At 27.5% G+C, this 21,457-nt stretch overlaps 1 protein-coding gene across 4 annotated transcripts in view; it reads left to right on the top strand.

Annotated features, from left to right (window-relative positions):
- The window catches only part of LOC132951281 (protein sidekick), a 34,321-nt gene that overhangs the window by 1,516 nt on the left and 11,348 nt on the right, over window positions 1-21,457 (top strand). For 2 of the 4 annotated variants that reach the window (XM_061023081.1, XM_061023082.1), the window contains exons 3-17: window positions 13,538-13,717; window positions 15,871-16,090; window positions 16,350-16,738; window positions 16,813-16,957; window positions 17,051-17,178; window positions 17,998-18,078; window positions 18,897-19,016; window positions 19,083-19,235; window positions 19,403-19,529; window positions 19,592-19,872; window positions 19,942-20,133; window positions 20,193-20,371; window positions 20,496-20,622; window positions 20,808-20,939; window positions 21,061-21,240. In XM_061023081.1, coding sequence (XP_060879064.1) covers window positions 13,538-13,717; window positions 15,871-16,090; window positions 16,350-16,738; window positions 16,813-16,957; window positions 17,051-17,178; window positions 17,998-18,078; window positions 18,897-19,016; window positions 19,083-19,235; window positions 19,403-19,529; window positions 19,592-19,872; window positions 19,942-20,133; window positions 20,193-20,371; window positions 20,496-20,622; window positions 20,808-20,939; window positions 21,061-21,240 — 2,634 coding nt within the window. The remainder of the gene's footprint in view (window positions 1-13,537; window positions 13,718-15,870; window positions 16,091-16,349; window positions 16,739-16,812; window positions 16,958-17,050; window positions 17,179-17,997; window positions 18,079-18,896; window positions 19,017-19,082; window positions 19,236-19,402; window positions 19,530-19,591; window positions 19,873-19,941; window positions 20,134-20,192; window positions 20,372-20,495; window positions 20,623-20,807; window positions 20,940-21,060; window positions 21,241-21,457) is intronic. The other 2 variants (XM_061023084.1, XM_061023085.1) reach the window with 1 other exon arrangement.

Here is a 21,457-nt window from a genome sequence, read left to right as displayed (position 1 = left end):
CAGGCTTGAAATTGCTGAACATTATAGTTGCATATTCAGGTAATCTTGTACGATTATTACTGACCAGTTATACTTATAATATTATATACCTACACATTTTTAAGATTTAATTTATATTCAATATTATTTTAGGTACCTAGATACCAATATTTTGATATTGTTATAGGTATAATTCATATTTTAAATGTATAAGTTGTATTATCTTTATAAACCATACACCGTCTATTGAAATAATTAAAATATTTAAATCATTAAGATGACAATATTTTAACTTTTATTCAGTAATTATCAAGAGTTAATACTTTAACTTATGTTTACCTATCTAACTAGTAACTAAGAGAGTAACTATCTATAATAATGCTATATTTCTAAACAGAAAATGCCAAAAAAAATGTGAGCGAGTTGGTACCGCTCTATTGTACATTAGGTTCATTGTTTGTGTAAATATAATAATATACCTATATCTAAATTATAATTATTTCAGGTACCACAAATAATATTTCTAAATCACATCAAAATAACTAAATTTGTTATTCTTTGTCATCATATATATCACAGTAAAATATGCTAATATAAACATTTGGTGAAAATTTCAAGTTATCTACGGTTATTTGTTCATGAGTATTTTGTAAAATTTCCCGTTTTTCTCGTGTTTTTCCTTAATTATTGTTTTGTTTTTCTCCATTATTTTGTAAAGTATCTTCAAAAACCAGCCACAAAGTTAAAAATCATAGCATCTTTTTTACCCCAAAATGTGATGACAGTTCCAAAAAAAGAAAAATTTAAGAAGCACACACCATTGTAAAATCAATATAGGTACCTTCATTAATCGTTACGCTCAGAATTTTAAATACTAAATTCGCAATTTTGACGAATTTTCAAATCATCAAAGTTTAAAATTTATTCGCTAATAAAATGTAGTGTATTATAATATTATGCATATAATGTAATGCATTTTTACCTATAAAAACGTTTGAGAATTTTCGTGATTTTGACGAATCTCGTCTAAATTTTAAATTGTATCTAACTATGTATCTATTATTGATATTTTTTTGATTACCTTTGAGGAACTTTGTATTAAATTGTTAAACTTTTTTACTCGAACAAAAATGTTATTATACCCATATAAATCTAATAAAAACTAATAAAGGAGTCATTTTAAAATGTCTCAAAAAGATCCAGTGCATTTTTAAAAAGGTCTACGCTTCGTTTTTAAATTACAACCAAAAGCAGAATCAATTTTGTTAAAAACTGGTTTTGCGTATATTTTGAATTTTTCCATTTTTTCTTAATTTTTTTATGTTTTTCCTTATAGTTTTGCAAAGTACTGAAAAATTCTTCTTTTGACCTCCTTAAGTCCATAAGTATAAATAAAAGAATAATTATTAAAATTGTAAAAGTTTTGATAACACGTAATAATATAATAAGAACGAAAAATCTCATTTTATCAAATGTATTTCCCGGAATAAAAAAAAAACAATCGTATGCACACAAAATGAAATAAATGACATTATGGGTTTTAGATATTCTATATCTTAGAATAACAAAATAATATTAATAATGATCAAATTCCATCTATCATTTGAACCTAACTTAACTATTTAACTTCTGACTTTTAAATTTAACTTTTGAAGTTTCTAACTTAGTAACGTAAAGTATAGGTAGGTTATTTAATATTAAATAAAAATAATGTATTCACAATGTTTATGTTATTGAACATTTTTATTTATTTAATCATATTACCTATACCTAATAAACCTATATATTATTATGATACAAAAGTTTTAAATTAAAATTGTCTTTACATTAGTTTCTACGGTTAGGTTAGGTTAACCACGTAAATAAATTGTAAACGTAGGTACATCTGATTTAATTATAATATTATGTTTACTAACTATTACGTATTCTACTTGCAAATTATCTATATAAATGTTTTGAGAATAATAATTGTAATAGTTTAACGTATGTAAATAATTATTCGAAACAATATAAGCTGCTACTTGCATAAACTCATAAATAATAATTATACACCTATTACCTATAACAATACTACAAATTCGTATAGTATATGTAATTTAACCCGTATTATATCATTGTCCAATAACAATTAATAAGGTTTCCGAAGGAAGTATTTAGGGGAACTTTTTGCAGTTCAATATTTTCTATCACTTGAATGGTTTGAAAGAAACAAGCTACATAATGTGTATTGTTAGATCAATAATATTAGTTTAAAAAATATTTCTTTTAACTCTTGTTTGTAAACTTGTGTAAAATCGTAATTGCAATTTATAAAAACTTATAAATGTTATAAATAATTTCAGTTTACTGACTTATTTTTATTGCTGATATTTAATTGGAATATTTAATTGAGTCTATTAGCCCTGATACAATAACTGGCGTCTACAGTTAATTCATATTATTGTATGACTGACTATCAATTGGAATATATGTAGGTACATAATATATGCCAACAATATGTACACTGCAGATTGGTGTACGCCCATGAACCTAAGTTTTATGATTTTTATGTATAAGAAACAAAAATAGAAGGGATACCTATATATATATCATAAGAAAGTTTTAAGTTCAGTTAAGTAATTTATAAGCGACCTCTATAGATATAACCTATGTTTTAACGCATTTGATAGTACATATTATTTCAGTTATTATAAATTATAGTACTTTCGTAAAATACGTATAGCTTAAGTAATACTTATTCTTAAGCATCAACTATGAATACGGCATTTAATACTTATAAGTTATAATAAATATATTTTGTATTTACAAAAATACGATTAGATTCTAAACCAATTCCAATGGCAATAATGGCATATAGGGTGTTTGTTTCTATTAGATACAAATGCTTCAAGAAAAATTATTGTTTTTTTGTTTATAAAATAGTAGTTCTATAATTTCTTTATTAGTATAAAAGCTGTTTTTATCCTAGGAGCTCTATTTATTTGTATTTCGGTATTTATGTATTTTTCAATCATCTTTCGAGTTTGTACTTCAACGTTACTGGTAAGATGATATATTAGGTAAATATAAATAAATTAAAAGTATTTGTTGATTGCTTGTAAAATCAAGCCGAGTTTAGTATAGATACGTAATTTTATGGTAAATAATTATCGTGGACATCGTATTTACAATCAACATTTTATTAAAACTATGCAGGGCCGTAGACGTTATCCGTCAGGGGGTGGGTGGGGGTCAATAATTCGTCGTAGTTTTGTAAGGGCATAAACAAAAACACTTTTTTATGAATCTGATATAAGAACCTACTTTAGATAAATGTATAAGTATAATACTAATCGTTTTATAAAATTTGTTTGATTGTAGCTATAGTTATAATTTTCTTTGACATTCTTAAATCTATTACCTACAGTAAATTATGCAAAAATAGGTAATTAGTGGTAATAATTAATAATATTTAAGTATTTAATATTGTATATAGTAATTTCCCGTTTGAATTAAAATTGAAATCTTTTATACATTTTTGATTTTCAATACTGATGAGTCATTGATGTCTCTTTGAGTTTTAGAAAAATGTTGACTCATTAATCGCTGGACTGCATTCCAATACTTCAACCAATATTATCATATCGTATGTGGCTCTAAATGCTAACGTTGTTTATAAAATTTTGTCTGGTAGATTTCGGTTTTAGTGTTATACGTCCACGGAACGACAAATTGTTTTATTGGTACACCATTACGCGTTACAATATAGGAGACGCTGCGATATCGTCCAAATCTTTTGACTATTTTCAATCGCAATGAATATTCAATCAAAGATTGGTGATGTACAGTGGCCGAGGTTGGCAATGGTTGAAATACCCCCATTTTCCCTTTAGGTATCACCTTGAATGTACATTTGCCAATTCAATGATGTATTTTTCACGTGCTTTATTTTAAGATAAACATTTTGTTTTATTAAAAAAAATTTATTGGTTGAAAATTTATCATAAACTATTATTATATTGTACTTAACGTCATGTGAAACCTTTCAAATGTATATGTAATTTTTGAGGAAACAAAATATTGTATTTTAAAACTGAACAATTTGTAAAAAAAACAAGAATTTGTTTGTTATAAAACCTTAAATATTTTATATTTTTATTGGGGACTTGATTTATGACTTAGGAAAATATTCATTTTTCCAGATTGAATTTAAATAATCTTGACATTTTACATACAAAATAAAATATAGGTTCTGGAATAAAAATACTTAGTCTAATCAGAGATGTGATAATAATACGTTTCACCAAATAGTTCATTTATAATATAAATATACGTAAATATATACAGTCATAATGAGGTTAAGGTCAAGCCGTGAGAGTATTACATTTGTCAGGATTACTTTTTTTTCAGGTATATTGAGTCTAATTAATGAGTGGCGTGTTCTTTAGTCAATCAACCCCCGTTTCAGAAAACAATGGGGTAAAAATGCATGGTATAGTATTCCCCTTACAAATTTGTCATCTGGTGTACCGAAACGTGGTCATTTATCCCCTATTCTATAATACTCTTTATTTATTAATAGTGCTAAGTGCTAACCGGGTTTTGCGTAATTTTCAGCTTCTAGCATTTACCAATGATTTGAAAATATCCCTACGTATTAATGTAATTAATGATTATGTCCTCCTTCATAATGACTTAACAAGCTAGTGTCCTGGGTTAAGACCTTAGGTTTATAGTTTAATGTTTCTAAATGTCATTCCATAACCTTTCCCCGTGCAAAAAACCCATTTACATTTTCGTACTTCATCAATAGTAATCCCATTTCGTCACTTGGCAATTAGGTTTGACCTAGGTTTCATCCTTACACTTAGTCCTAATCTATATATTGAAGGTGATCAAATTTTTAGATTTTATTACGCAAGTAGCACATGAGTTAAATCTGTAATTTGCACCTTTAAAGGCTTTATATTTTGTATTTGTCAGATTAATATTAGAATATTGTATATATATATATCCTCTAGGACAATAGTGCAGTCAGTGGAGATATAATTTTCTTGTCAACTTGAAAGAGCTAATAACGTAATTTCTTAGGTTTGTAAGCTATTTATTCTCAATATTGATTGCCCCCAAGTGGTTATGATTACACTCGAGTGTTGGCATATCTTTTTTTCCATTTTGAACGGAACTGCTTTCGCATTGCTTCGATCCCGGAAGTGTTAGCACATAAATGGTTAGTTTCTTTAGCTGATCGTAGGCATGAAGATAATTTTAATGTTATTAAAAATATACTTTATGGAAAAATTGATTCCAAATTAGTTAAAGTACCCTTTCGTACTACGCGTCTTCTGCCCCATTCCACTTCACCACGTTTCATTCTTATTGTGAACAAAAATAAAAATCAAGCACTGTATCCTTCAATCCAATTTTGACCCCTCCCAGTGGCGCCGAAGTCCATGTTTATGTATGGCAGCTGCCATACATATAAACATTTAGCTGGGGGGTGGGTTCATAGGAGAATAAAATTATGAAAATTAATAGGAATAGGATCACAAATTATTAAGTAATATTGCCCATCGAGAGTAATAACAATATTAATATTGTATACATAATATTATAATATAATATAAAAGGTTGCATTTTGTTTATATTTTTGTATTTTGTACTATCGTTGCAGCCGTTGTAGGTAATTAATTATTATTTTAATATTATTACATACGTATTGGTTGAAAAAATAAGAAAAATCTGATCAAAAATAAAACAAAAGTGGATGGCAAATTGTTTGTGAGACTGTGAGGAGGTTTCAAATGTTTTTAGTGGGTTTTGTGGGGTGGGGTGGGTGGTTGTCGGAGATCCTTGCCATACATTTAATTTTGTACTTCGGCGCCACTGACCCCTCCTTTTATATTTCTTAAAATTTAAATTGTCTTTCCACTAATTTGTATTTATAATATAATTACTATATTATTTATTTACCCAAATTTCTATTGTATCACTTTTTGTTAGTTAAAAACAAATTAGTAATTGCCTACCGATTTTCAAGATGAAGGTATAGTAGGTATAACATATATAACACATTGTATAGTTTATTAGTACCTTAATATCATTAGGTATGGCTTGTAATTATATAGGTAATTGATAAATTCTTTATATATTTTTCATCGTTTTGGAGCTTATGTCATAATACTTTTTTAAATTCAAATTATCCATATTTGAAATGAACTATATGCAATATTCCGACGAATAACTGTACAATTATTATATTATTAATATTATTTAATTGTGTGAATAATGTCAATGTCAACAATACCACATCAACTTTAATATGCTATTTGACCACGAAAGAAGTGGTAAGAGTTCAGATGTTATGATTCTAAAATCTATACCCATAGCCGTGGTAGAGTTATGAGTTATGAGTTTATGACCAACTATCTTATTGGCCGTTATCTGACGATGAATTAAAGAAATTATGAGAATTTCTCACTTGCAATAAATAATTGTCGTCTCCGTCTTACTGCAGTGTGTAACGTCGAAGATGTACGTTCAGCAGTTCACTTTTAGTTTAGTTAATTTTATAAGAATGCTGAGAGAATCGAAATATTGTCAAATTTATAGGCTCGTTTGAAGGTAACAATATTATCTGTGATTGTAGGAGTTTTTTTTAAAGTAAATAAATAAAAAAATCCTATGTCATTGACTATAGATAATATTTTTACTTCTAAAATTGGTAATATGTCAATTCACTCTAAAATTAAACACATCAGAGTTAAAAATATTTTAAGAGAATTACTGAGAGAAAACGTTGCTTCTTTTTAATAGTTGAATACTTGAATAGGTTGATTTAATCCAATACTATAATTGCTGGTAATGAAACTAAACGAGAACTACTAAACATAAATTTGCTATGTAGGTATAACGCATTAACGCTTAACAAATGCGAGTATTCTCTATTCGATAAAAATGACTATCAATTCAAAAATGTATAAGTATATTGTTCAATTTTTTATTTATCAATTTATTCAATAAACTTATTTTGTTATTAACTATATTTTCCACTCTCTAACCACCAGCAATGAGGCAGTCAGGTCCATCATGCTAAAGTATTCGGTGCAAGCATAACTCAAAAAATAAATCATAGTTCCGCTGCTGAATTTGTTATTATTGTATTGGGTATAGTATGTATTTTCATGGGTAGTTTGTTATAATTTTTACTATTAACTCGTATTATACGTTTGTTCTATAATTCGTGATGCGTATCGTAAACGTACAGTATATGATCGGTTTATTCTATGACCATAAGTATAGGTTAAATATTTTAAAACGGATCTACACGGGAAACAATAAACATATATATTATAGGATAATTTATATTCTATACTCTATAGCATTAAATCCTTTCTTTTTTTCGCCACAAGTACTCATATTTTATTTCCTATACAGGCTACCATATTCTGTACCTATATAAAAACAAACAGGTGGTGCGGCCCTTTGAAAACTAGTCGCCACCGACTACGTTTCTTAACTTGAACAGAGTATGGGAATCATTTTTTTTCGTTTATATAAATACAATAATGTACGTCCTTATATAAACATTAAATTTATCTATTAGATTGATATTAATGTTGTAACACTTATCCATCTAATATCTAAATTCTAAAGATTGAAAATTTATTTTTCATGCATAGTTACAGCCCTTAAGTAAAATGTATAATTACACGATTTTAAGAATTATTTATATATTTCATGATTTTATGATTTTTAAACTTCAGGTTAGATATTAAATCATGTTTTCTTATGAAGTACCTTTTGTATTGTAAACAATTTGAATTTGAATTGGATGTTGCAAAACGCGTTAAAGTAATTTTAATATTATCATATTGAAATATTTTAAATGTAGCTGTAAGTAATTAATACCAAGTTTAATGGGTAAGGATAATCTGAACACATAATATATTATATTTATTCATAAATATTATTATTATTTTTTTTCATATTCTGGTCTCAATAACAGTCTGTTATTAGGCATATTTTAGTGGTTTTATCAGGTCTTTTTAATTTTGTGCGTGTGATATCTGAGGTTTAAAAAACAGTAGATATAAGTATACGACTATACGACTGGGCTCTTGATCACGATCGTTGACGATGTAGACCACGGGTAGAGGATTTTGCTTGCCTAAAACAATGGCGTCATATTGTAACTTAATATCCACAGGCCACTCCACTTATTTACTTAACAGGAAGAACCAAAGCCCCTCTTCAAAAATTTGTCAGCACGTCTTTTTTTTTCCCACCCGACCCTCGGTCGGTATTTCCTGCCCGTCTGTCATGCCGGTGGTTCAGTCTAACGTATAGTTTATTTTTCTTGTGTTACTTATAAAAACACATTGCCACCGTCGATCGCGTTTCTCGGATATATTATGGAATAGTATTATTATTTAATAATTATTACGTTACTCACGTAGTCGTCCTGCGTCTATCATCCATCAAGGTATTTTTATACATACTCGTCTGCAGTTATAATAAATGTTATACGAGTACATTACAGTGTTACACGTTACACACTATGACTAACAGAGGCGTACTATAGTTATAATATACATTATACACTCTTATTATATTGTATTAAGTATTACTTGATTGGTGGTATGGACGAAATACGTTTTGTACTGATAATCTAAAATATATTTATTAAACTTCCTACTCTGATTTAATTTAAAATTAGTAACTTACATAAGTATAAAAAATTTAGATATGTATTAATTATCCATTAATTATCCACCTGTGTTAGATTCCGGTACTATGATATAACTTCATTAATTCACGAAAGTTAACAATCTGTACTACTAACGTATCAAGTATTATATAATTTTAATATACCGTAACTTAAATAACATTATTCTTAAAAACAAAAGTCTTCAGTTGAAATAAACTATATGTACCTAGGTAATTAACGTTCCCGATTCTTTAAACCTATAGCCTTTAAATATAGCATATTTTTAAATAAAATGTAATGGATTAAATAAATAAAATATCAATATATGATACTGCGTGACAGACATTTTTATACTCAATTTGGTTTTTATAAATCGAAAAATTGTTCAGAATTAAATTTGAAATGTTTGAATTTACATGTTACAGAACAAGTGTTTAATTAAAACCAAAGACCCCCTTAGGCACAAATTTATAAATCTTATATAACAACTTTTATCTTGTGAAATGATTTATTAAATTCATGAATACGTGGCATGTCTGTACCACTGATCATTTGCATGTTCTGTTTAGTGTTAAAAATAGTTTTTAACTAAACAATTCTACATATTATTACTTGATTGTTTTTATGTGCTATTATGTATGATTATCGGGCAGGTTAATTGCGAGGTTTTATTCTGAGCGTGGGATATACGAGGTATCCTTGACAATTAAATTGAACTCTTAGCATGGGAAATTTTGTTGTTCAAGCCCCAACACGTTAGGAAAAATACATCAGCTGGTACAGACAATGAACATTTTTTGAACAATAATAATATATGAATATAGTATTTTTTCAAACATTAATAATTTTTAATTTAATTTTGATTATTATATTTAGAAAAATTGCAATGTTCTTAAACAATCTGCTATGTATAGATGCAGTATTATTATAGTATTATATTTCACGGTTCATAATTATAATAATGATGTTAGGTATATCTGAAAACTATTTTATTTTACTTTTATTTATTGCTGACATCGGCTGCTATGAGGGCATACCTACAACTCGCAATGGGTGCATTTACTTGAGTTTTAGATAACTTCGGTTGCTAAATGGCTAAGAAATCAATCGAAATTAAAATTAATGCAATATACATAATAATAAATATATTAATATTTTTTTACTTTCAAATATTGATTGATAAATCCATTCAAATTTAATTTCATACAAACATATTAACGTTTAATTTAATATAGAATATTATGGTACTTAAATCGTCTTACGGTTCTTGAACCTTAGTTAAGATCATTTTCTCCCATAAAATATTACATTATTTCATATAAATAGATAACGGTTTTATCGAGTGTTTTATTCTCAATTTTATTTTAAAGCTATATTTTATTATTCTTTTTATCGTAAAATATCAAATAGGTGTTACTTAATATAGTACCTAAATCGTTGGCATTTTAAAATATATTCGAGAAATGAGTCTTTTATTTCGATTTATCGTAAGTATGTACAACAATTATAGTATATTTCTATAATATGTAACATCAACGACGAAGAGACATAAAAAAGTGGCATCACATGCAATGAAACTCGTCTCGTTGCATTCTAAGAAAGAAAAGGATGCACACTTCATCCATCTCGTTTTACAGTGAACAACCCAGTTTATACATATTATGACGATGAAAAGTACTTTAACCTTGAACAATATTAGACTCACTTCAGGTTATTACTCCTCTTGAAAACTAGCATTTTCAATACCACGTAATACACCTTACTACCTTATTATTGGCTGTTACAAATTAATGTCTATTTTATTAGAATTTTTAAATCTGCAACTACCTCCGTGGCTGTATTTAATTTTTAGCATGGTTTCAATTATTATTACTTCCGTTTCAAAATAGAAGGTAACCCGCGGCTGTTATCCAAAAATAAAATAAATAAAACAATTATTTTTTATATAAGTAAAAATAACTGTTTTCGTGTTTTAATCACATTACTTTTTACATGATCCATTTATTTAGTATGTAGATAGATAGTAAGATTTAAGATGCAAAATTAATATTATCTGTTGGTTATAATATTATGTTTTGTGAAAATAATGTGTGTTATTATTGTTATTAAATATATTAGTTTGTAGCTTACTGATGAATTTAAAAAATATATATATATATTTATACAAGTATTATAACCACACGTAAGAACAAAGAATTTCTTTAAAAAAAAGTTTTGCATACATAATAATCAATATTTCTACTAAAAGCTCCTGACATTCATTACCTCGTTCATTACCAATTATACTAATATGAATCAGTGGCGGCTATCCTAAAAATAATATGCGTTGCTTAGGATATTTTTACTTGCCTACCTACAATGGATGGCTATATTTAGACTAAAATATATAAAACTGGATACAAATCATCGTCATATTATCCACTTAGTACCACAAAATACATCGGTACATCACCAATATTCAATCAGAGGTTCACATGTATTTTCAATTTTTTTTTATATAATCAAATTTTAGATAATGCCAAAATATAATTTGTCTATAAAAAATTGTCTGACAGTATAGTAGCAAAAATTGTTCCTTGTAGTAAATATATAGTTGGTATTCTAGCCTCTAGGGGTCAAAAGTAAAATTGTCCAGTACTTTTTAAACGCCGGCAAAAACAATAAAACAGTTTGGGGAAGCTGCAGCTTATCAATTCCATGAAATTTCTACACAAAACCAGTTAAAAAAAAAAAATTTTTTTAACCAAAAAATGAACATTCAATCTTCGGAGGTTCGACATTTTCACCGAATATTCATATATAACAAAAATACTCAACATGAAATAATTTTCAAAATATTTCGGCTATTTTTGTGTTGTTTACCATCAATAGGTATTTTAAATTGTCTAGTTTTTTAGTTTCTTTTCGATTTGTGTTATGTTCAGTGATTAATAATTATTTATTATAAAATGACTCATTATAGTGCAACATTTTTTTAAACATGTTACACCAGATAATGAGTCATTGTATAATAAATAATTATTAATCGCCCAATATTTTATCACCCTCGAGGCATAGACCATAGGATTACTGCCATTAAATTATGAATAGGTACCTACTTGATAAAATTATTAAGATTTAACTTTTGAGATAGTTAATGATTTTTTTGTGATAAGTATTTGTAACTTCCAAAATATACAATAATCTATATAATATAACACCCATGTAAAAATAACTTTAGTAGATAATATTATGTATTACCTATATCTAAATATGATATAATTTCGATATATTTATGTGTTATATCTTGTACATCGGCGTAATTAGGATGGGACTAGAAGGTCTTAGTCCCCTTTTACGTTTTTACTTTCTAGTCTCCTGGTTAAAATCCTAATCCAAATATTAGTATTTATAATCAATGATAATATTAATATTTGAATGTACGGGTTTGTATATTTCATAAAGAGATTCAAAACATACATAGCTATATAATCAATATAAAAAGATAATTATCTAATAACTAATAAGGTTGTCAATAATAATATTTTATAAATATTTGTATCACAATATTATAGGGGTAAACAATTATAAAATTGTGTTGTATATTACATAATTTTATTGCTAACATTTTATTTTTTACGACGAAAGGGATGCTTTTACTTAAGAGGCCTCGCTACGGTCATTATTTAAGGGGCAACGTTTAGGCAATTTCTAATCTTGTCATAACCGCCCGGGATCTATGTGTTGGTTGTAACTAATTGTACATAATTATTAGTGTGAAATTAGTGAAATTAAATGTGGGTATCCTCTTCCGTACGCGTATGCACATGTCAATAACTCGATAACTATAGATTTCACTACACGAATTTTACAAAAACATACATATTTTGTTTTGACAAAATTAAAGTTAGTTAACGTTGTCTGATTTTGATTTTGAAAAAATATTTGAATTTAGCAGAAAAATGTCTGTAGATCGTACGAAACATTTTCCGTTTTTAATATTAATTTTAATTTTAATTATGATTCGAAAAAGTTCATATTTTCAAGTTTTCAAATTTCTTTCAATTACAATTCACAATAATATAAAATTTAGTTTCTACAAAGTGTTTCGTAGGATCTACAGACAATTTTCTGGTGAGTTAACAATTTATATAGCTGTGATCACAATAATTTTAGAGTCTAAGCGGATCAATGCATGATGTATTGGGTTTTACAATAATGTGTGTTATTTTTTAATTTTGTGTCTGTCATCAAGTGTTTTGGTGCAGAAAAATGCTTTAATAATGTTCAACAATTGATATTGTTGTTGTTAGTAAATTGGATCTAGTTGGTATTAAAATAATTGATTAAAACTAACAAAACAATAGCGAAAAACTTGACTATAATTACGCAACACCAGTTTTCGAAATTTTCTTTTTATTAATTCATAAAAAATAACCGCGATGTCATCATCAAATATTTAAACCAACATTTTTAACACATAATATTATTTTCAAAATATTTAGTCTCGTTTCAAGCTTTTTATTGGCATTTTAAACATATTTTTATTTGTGTTATAATTTAATTAAAATGTAATATATCCGTTACATTGAGTAGGTAGTTACTTTCATACTCAATGTCGAAACCAACTATACAGTAGAGCAAGTTACCCGTTGTTTTTTTTAATACTATTGTAAGTTATATACAATAAATTATTGTTGTTGTGAACATTTACAAATAGAAGCAACACACTGTTGTTACTTTATTAGTCTATCTTAAAATGAATGAGTACATTAGATATATCCATAAAATTACCAAGATATAAACAATTTTATTTTTACTATTAAGGCGCTTGTTTACTTAAATTAAATAAACTAATGAAGAATATTCATGTCATTAATTGTTTTACAGGCTTCCCGGCTCCAGTTTACAAATGGTACAAAGATGGGAAAGAATTGGGAGATTTTTCATCTGAATATCAGTCGTTCCGTCTTTTAAATCTTAAACATGACGATGGAGGAACTTATCAATGTATAGCAAAAAATGAAGTTGGATCGATACTATCTCAAAAAATTGAAATAAACATTGCATGTAAGTTTAATATTATATTTAACATAACTACGATATAGTTCTTTACCTATATAGCTATAATTTTATTAAATTTAAGTGGTTTTATTTTGAATGAGCAATAACAGTATGTTTATATGGTGGAAAGTATTTCAAGTGCATATTTCTGAGAAAGTGTTACTATCTTAATTCATTTTGTTTACTAAATTAAATAACTCTGATCATCACTTATTAAAATAGTTTATATATTTTTTCTTTCTTTATTTTTAAATGCAATTATTTAGAAAATTCGTTTCAAATTCACATTACACTTGTAAGTTATAAGGATAGGTAGTTGAAACAATACTGGTCTTGTGATCTTGTGCGAATAAATTTCTCTTTAAACTGTTTGTGAGAAACTGAGAACTGAAGGATTTGAAAATTAAAAAAGTGAACAATTAAAGACGACTAATTTGTTTTATATATTCCCAAGTATGAGTTTTATAGGTTAGGTTAATAAGACCTTAGCGGTTTTCAAATATTTAATTTTTAAATCAACATAATATTATGTAATCCTCACAAAACTATTATTGATTTAATATTATATTTCGTATTAATCAACGGTTGTTATGTCTATATATTATATGATATGGTATTATTAATAGGTACCTACTACAATACATCGCGGTTTATATTATTTCTGCTTGTCTGTTGACTGTTCAAAAGTAAATAAACAGTGAGTAGGTACCATTGATTTTGTTGACAAATGGTGTAGGTACGTTAATTTTATTTTTATATGACTTGTTAGAAAAATTATACTGTAAATATACCTTGTCTTGTATCTTCAAAATATTTAAAAATGTTTCTATTTTTTTATTGTCAATAAATAATACACCGTATAAATAATATAGGAGTGATATAGGTTGAACAAAGTAATATAATAGTATTAGTAGGAAATATAATATATTTTATTATCTATATTTTTTTTTATTGTGTTGCATTAATGGTCATAAATCATGGTTTTCCTAAAAAGGGGAATATTGAATGTTCGGTAGAAATGTCTAAACAATAATCGTTAAATTATTGTTGGGAGAGCCGATGTAATAGCTATTTAATATTAATTATATTAGAGGTGTGTATTTATCGGCGCACACCAGTTCACAATTCCATTCCCAAAATATACCAATTGGTAATAGTCTCCCATCATTATTTTAAATAAAAAGGATATTGCCTCCAATGATCAGGGAGTTCGTAATTATATATGCGCTGTCTCCCATGGATATAGAATTAAGCAGTGGTTTATAAATTTAACTAAAATAAACAACGTAAATAGATGATTTTATGTATACATGACACATATTATAATTATAAAAAATCGTTTCTATTTCGTTATAATAAACATTGGTGTCTTAAGTAGATATAGGAAGAACATAATATAGGTACTATTATAAAATTGTTCAAAACATTTTTTTCAAATATTTATAATTATGCTTACAGTTAAAACAGATTAGTCTTAGGTATATATATTATATACATTTGTACAAATGATACACAACTATCAATATTAATAATGTAGGTATTTATAAAATGTCTGAACCGTTTAGAAAAATACTTATTCATTTATTAACTGCCCATTGAAGGCAACTTTAAAAAATAGTACTAGATTATTTTCATTTATGATACAATTTAGCGTACGTACGTAAGGAGGTAACTCGTATTTAATTGGGAGGCAATTTATGTACAAATTATCAATCTTTTTAACTTTGAAAGACAACTAATATTCGTCCGTATTTGTTGTTTTATACATGAAAAAGATCTTATTACAATCTAAAAAATATTCTTAATAGGTACCTAAATAAAGTAAGTACCTCCTACCTATCAAAAAAAAAAATTACTGACCTAAAAGTTTTTGAATACATTACTCAAGCATATAGGTAACTATTTTTTTTTAGAATAAAAATACAATTAAAGTACCTATATTATCTATAGTCTATATTACATAATATTATAGTAAAGTATTATCATTGAGTATATATTGCATATATACTATATAGGTAGGTAGTCAATGTATTACATATAAAGATACATATCTTTTTACTACGTACCTGCTTTTTTTTTAAATTTTTTACAATATATGCTGCAAGTACATTTTTAAGGTTAACGCGTATTCAATTAACTTTACTACGTTTTAATTTTAGATATGGAAAATTTTATGGAAGTTACTGATCCCATAGTCAGAGTTGAAAGAGGCCAAGCAGCAATTTTAGATTGTCCGCCAATTAAAAGCTACCCACCACCTATGGTACAGTGGTTAACTGATGACGGCACTCAACTGTATGACATCAAATATGCCTCAGTTGCAGAGACTCATCAATTAGTGGTATTATCAGCCTCTGACAGCGACCAAAAAGCATACAGGTCAATTGAATATACCATACCATTATTTTAACATTTAATATCAAGAGATATATATTTCCTTCTTTAATAATTATTGTTTTAAATTTGTATGACAGTGAAGTTATACGAGAGTTTATTAAGTTTTTATAGGGTACACCTTTTTGTTACACTATATAATATGCGTGTTCATAATATTCGATTTAATTCCTTTGCCAATATATGTCTAGTTATACCTAGCTATACCTATTTGTTGTTACTGACAATGCAAACATGTTTATAGGGTGAGAGCAACAAATCCTTTGTTAGGAAAAGATGAATTTAGTCAGTATTTAAGAATCAACACCATAGGAGGATCTCAGTCCGGAGAAATTGCTCCTTATTTCGTCGTTAAACCTAAAGGAAAACATATAATCAAAGGTCATAAAACTACCGAGCTCCAGTGTATAGCCAATGCAAGGCCCTTACACGAATTAGGAACCCTGTGGTTCAAAGACGACATACCGATAGAAAATACAAACGGTGTTGATTACATATACAATGATCCGTGGAACAGAACTTTATCACTTATTAATGCCAAATTGACTTATACCGGCCGGTATACTTGTCAGATTCGATTTGTATCTGGTGGATATGCGCCTATTTCTGCAGACGCTGATATTTTTGTCTTGGGTTTGTTAAAAAAATTATAAACGCGTTTTACAAAATTATCTTATTTGAGTTTAAAAAAAACACATCATTTGCAGAACCTCCAACATTTGTTGGTAATTTGAGGATGGAAACTCTTGGTGAATACGGGTCTACTGTTAGAATTAGTTGTGACACCATTGGGGTGCCACAGCCGAAAATAACTTGGTATCGTAACGCAGAGACAATAAGTCAAAACAATAGGTAATGAATAATAATATAAATCAAGTGAAAAAACCATTCAATACATCGATGTTTGAAATTTTGTTAAATATATATTACGATTATTTCTTATAGGTATATAGTTGAAGAAGATGGTACTTTAGTAATAAAGAAATTGAACATCGAAGATTCTGGCATGTTTCAATGTGAAGCAGAAAACGAAGCCGGGACAGATTCTATTAGTACATGGTTGAAAGTCAAAAGTAAGTACACATACTCGTAAAAATGCTGTCTTTGTTTTTGTATTTTTTTTATTATTAAAATTGGGTTAATTAAAAATATTGTTTTTATCTTATAGGAATGGTAAAGAATTATAACAATAACTATAAAAATGGATTAGAACAAAAATAAAATAAAGTTAACTCTTATGTGTATAGTACGTAATCAATACTGTGAATTTAATTTAGGTTATAGGTACTTTTAGTATCTATAGAGTCTATAGTATTTTTATAGTATATTATTATTTTATAATAGTCATAGTTATTATGATAAAAATATTTCGATAATCCGTTCTAATTAATTAAAAATATTGATCTGTCTAGATTTCCCTTAACGACTATTCCTAAATGGATTGATTCGTTTCAGTTTTGTGGGAAAATGTTATGTTCGTTAACGTATTTAGACTGTAACAATAAAAAACAAAAATACTATAGTCATCAAAATTCTGTTTGTAAATCCAATAAAATTATCGTGGTCGGGGAGCATGAAATCAGGATTTGATTACCCAAGTCGAAAATAAAAGTATATCTAATAATGATTTTAACGTTGACGAATCTAAAAAAGTTCTAGGTATTGTTTAAAAAAAAAAAAGAATAGTGTCTGTTTTGTGCCATAAAAATCAAATCCCAAGAAAAAAAAAATACGAATCTAAACACTAAATATTGTTGCAGACATCTGATTTTTATAGTTGTATTACTCAAGTCACTCTTTTGTACGGATTTGGCGCATATTATACATAATATCATTAATTTGTTGACTGTTGAACAATGTACGAAATGTAAATACTTTTATGGTTAATGTAGGACGTTCTAAACGATGGACGAGAGCCTCTGTGTACAGAATGATGCCATGGCAACACCCGAGTGCCCGAAAAAATTTGCCTCGTAAGGTTTTGCTTAAAAACGCGTGGTTATTTGACGTAGCCACGATGGAAATATTATTTTTTAGCACAGCACTTTGCACTATTATAGTTACGCATTACGCATATAGACACAAAGTTAAACAAAATATGTACATTTGACATGTAAATTTTGGGAATGGCGAAGTGTTTAGGTATACAAACCATTCCAATGCCGTATTTTTTTTTTTTTAGTGAAGCTGTATTCTATAGTTTTGTTTGCACATTGTATGAGTGGCATAGCTAGGATTTTGCTTTGGGGGGGGCTAATGATTTGCTATATGGGGGAGGCCTAGCTATAGAATCTCTCTTAAGTTTAGTATGGTAAAGTTGTGGTTTTATAACATTTTAAAATTGCAGCAGCCTACAGATTAAAATTTTAATACATGGTTACGTTTCACATTATATGTTCACTAAAACCATTTTTTAATTTCCCGAAATTTTGGAGGGAGGGCTGCAGCCACCTCAGCCTCCCTTATGATTACACCACTGCATTAACAATCAACCTTATCCTCTACAATTTTTTTTTTTACTTGGGCTGTCATTATAACAGGGTTGGGATTTTGAAACAAAAAAATATTTATGCTACAAAATCCTAACTCTAGTTATTAGTATTTCAAGCATATTATGTATTTTAATAAACAGATATTATGTAGTTAAAACATTAGAATAATTAAACAAATTAATATTTTTTTTTTACGTGTCAAATCACAAGTAATAAAAAGTTTTGAACAATTAATGTACTTAGTTTTTATTGTAAACTATCTACTTAACAATATTTTTATTATTTGCTTCATTTTACAGCTACTGGTCCAATCATTGAGAATGAGCCACAAAATTCTACAGTTCTAGAAGGAAATGAAGTTATATTGTCTTGTAGAGTTATTGGTGCACCTAAACCAAATACAACTTGGACCTTTGGTGGTATGGTTTTATGATTTAAAAACATTTTAAATTAATTAAAATATAATAAATTTTCTTATGTTTTAGATTTATTTGTATCATTGAATGAGAGAATTCGTATACTAGATACAGGAGATTTATTTATATCGTCCACAAAAGTCCAAGACACTGGAAAATATTCTTGCATAAGATCAAATGAAGCTGGCACTGTGGAAATGCACGCTTATATTAAAGTTCTAGGTATTTATTTCTTTTGTCAACAAATCGAGGGGTTAAAACAATTATCTATAATTAGAAACTGAAGAAACAAATATAGGAGTTTTAATTTTATTAAATATTGAAATTTTATTGTTTTAATACATATTTACTATTATATACATTAATATTATAAACCTTATTTTTTTTAGGTAAAACTACCATTGTCGAACCACCTATGGATACTAGAGTTTTACTAGGACAAAATTCTATTATGAAATGTAAAGTGTCGAGTGATCCTTCTGTACTTTATCAAATTGATTGGTTTCATAATAACAAGTATGTGGTAATTCTTAATGTGTAGAGCCTTTTTTAATTGGTTATGCTATATAATTTATCAGGAGTCTTGGAGCTGGAAATTCAAGAATAAAAGTTTCAGCTGATGGTACTTTAGAAATAGGAGTTGTACGTGCTGGTGATGCTGGTGTCTACACTTGTTCGGTTTCATCTCCTGGAGGAAATGAGAGAAGACATGCACATTTAAGTATACTTGAATTGCCTTATCCTCCAAATGTTGCTCAGGCTGAACGTGTTGGACCCAGATCTGTAAATGTTTCTTGGACTGTGGGTTTTGATGGCAATAGTCCTATATTAAAATATATTGTACAAAAACGACAAATTGGTAGGCATTGATAGCTGAATATTTGCCATTTATTATACTCAAATTTAATTATTTTAAACAAAATTTCAGAAACTCAATCATTATTGGATCCACTTGTTGATTGGGTTACTGAGCTTACCAATATATCTGCGAATTCTCGTTATGTGGTCCTGGAAAATTTAAAAGCAGCTAATACTTACCAATTCAGAATCAGTGCTATGAATGCAATTGGTGAAGGAACACCTTCACAACCGAGCAATTTTGTTACATTACCACAACAAGGTTTGATCAATTAATTAGTGTAATAGAACTAAATTTTTTTAATATTGTCTGTCTTTTAGCTCCATCTGGACCACCTTTAGGGTTTGTTGGATCAGCTAGGTCAAATTCTGAAATCATTACTCAATGGCAACCTCCCTTAGAAGAACATCATAACGGACAAATTCTTGGATATATTATAAGATATAGGTTACATGGTTATTTTAATAGTCCGTGGACTGATCATAATATTACTAGTGGGGTAAGTCTAATTTTATTATTTAAAAATATAAAATTAATCATGTAGATACTTATCCTATAATTAGGTAATAAATATTATACAGTTGTTTACTAATATTTTCCATTTGTTTTATGATATTTTTCAGGCTCAGCATTATTATTTAATTCAAGATCTAATTACATGGAAAGACTATGTACTTCAAGTAGCATCTTACAATAATAAAGGAGTTGGAGTTTATAGTGATAGTATAAGAATAAAGACTAAAGAAGGAGGTTTGTTTTTATTTAATTTATATATATATTTTTTTTTTTTTACCATATTGTAAGCTCGGTATTATAAATTATAATGATCCATTTAAATTAGTCAACAATTAATTCAAACTGTTTTATAATTTTTTTTTGATCTGGCAATCATTTATTATTTTAGTTAAACAAAATAATCATAATTTTTGTTACAGTTCCCGAAGCAGCTCCAATTGATGTAATTGCTAGACCAATAAATAGTACTTCGGTTCAAGTTTGGTGGAAACCTCCAGATCCACAAAAAATAAATGGAATTAATCAAGGTTACAAACTTCAAGCGTGGATTGGTGAGTCATAGTTTAAAATAATTATTGATTTAATTATTTGATTATGATTTTTTTCCTTTTACAAAACATTTTTCTTCTGTTGATAAAAATGTTTATCATATTACTATTTCAATGTTTATAGGAGAACGAGTGGAACATGAAACGACAGTTGCTCCTAGTTTATTTGATCCACTTGCTCAGCAGACCACAACGTTTGTGAACCTTAGGAAATTTACAGCCTATAATGTGACAGTGTTATGTTTCACTGATCCTGGTGATGGTCCAATCAGTAGTCCATCACTAGTTGTTACACACGAAGATGGTAATTAATAATTATTAAATAATAATTGAAGTTAACTGTATTTAAACATCTTTTAATTTAATATATATATATATATAATTCAATTATATACCTAACCGTTTGATATAGTTTTAATTAGTGAAACCAATTTTATCTTTAACACAAATACTTTATTCAAATTACTATTTTTTATTTTATTACATAGTTTATTTATTTTTAATCAAAAAATTACACAGCC

The sequence above is a fragment of the Metopolophium dirhodum genome, chromosome 8 (genome assembly GCF_019925205.1).
Source record: "Metopolophium dirhodum isolate CAU chromosome 8, ASM1992520v1, whole genome shotgun sequence".
In the NCBI taxonomy this organism is placed as follows: domain Eukaryota; kingdom Metazoa; phylum Arthropoda; class Insecta; order Hemiptera; family Aphididae; genus Metopolophium; species Metopolophium dirhodum.
This window is presented reverse-complemented; position numbering and strand designations above follow the sequence as displayed.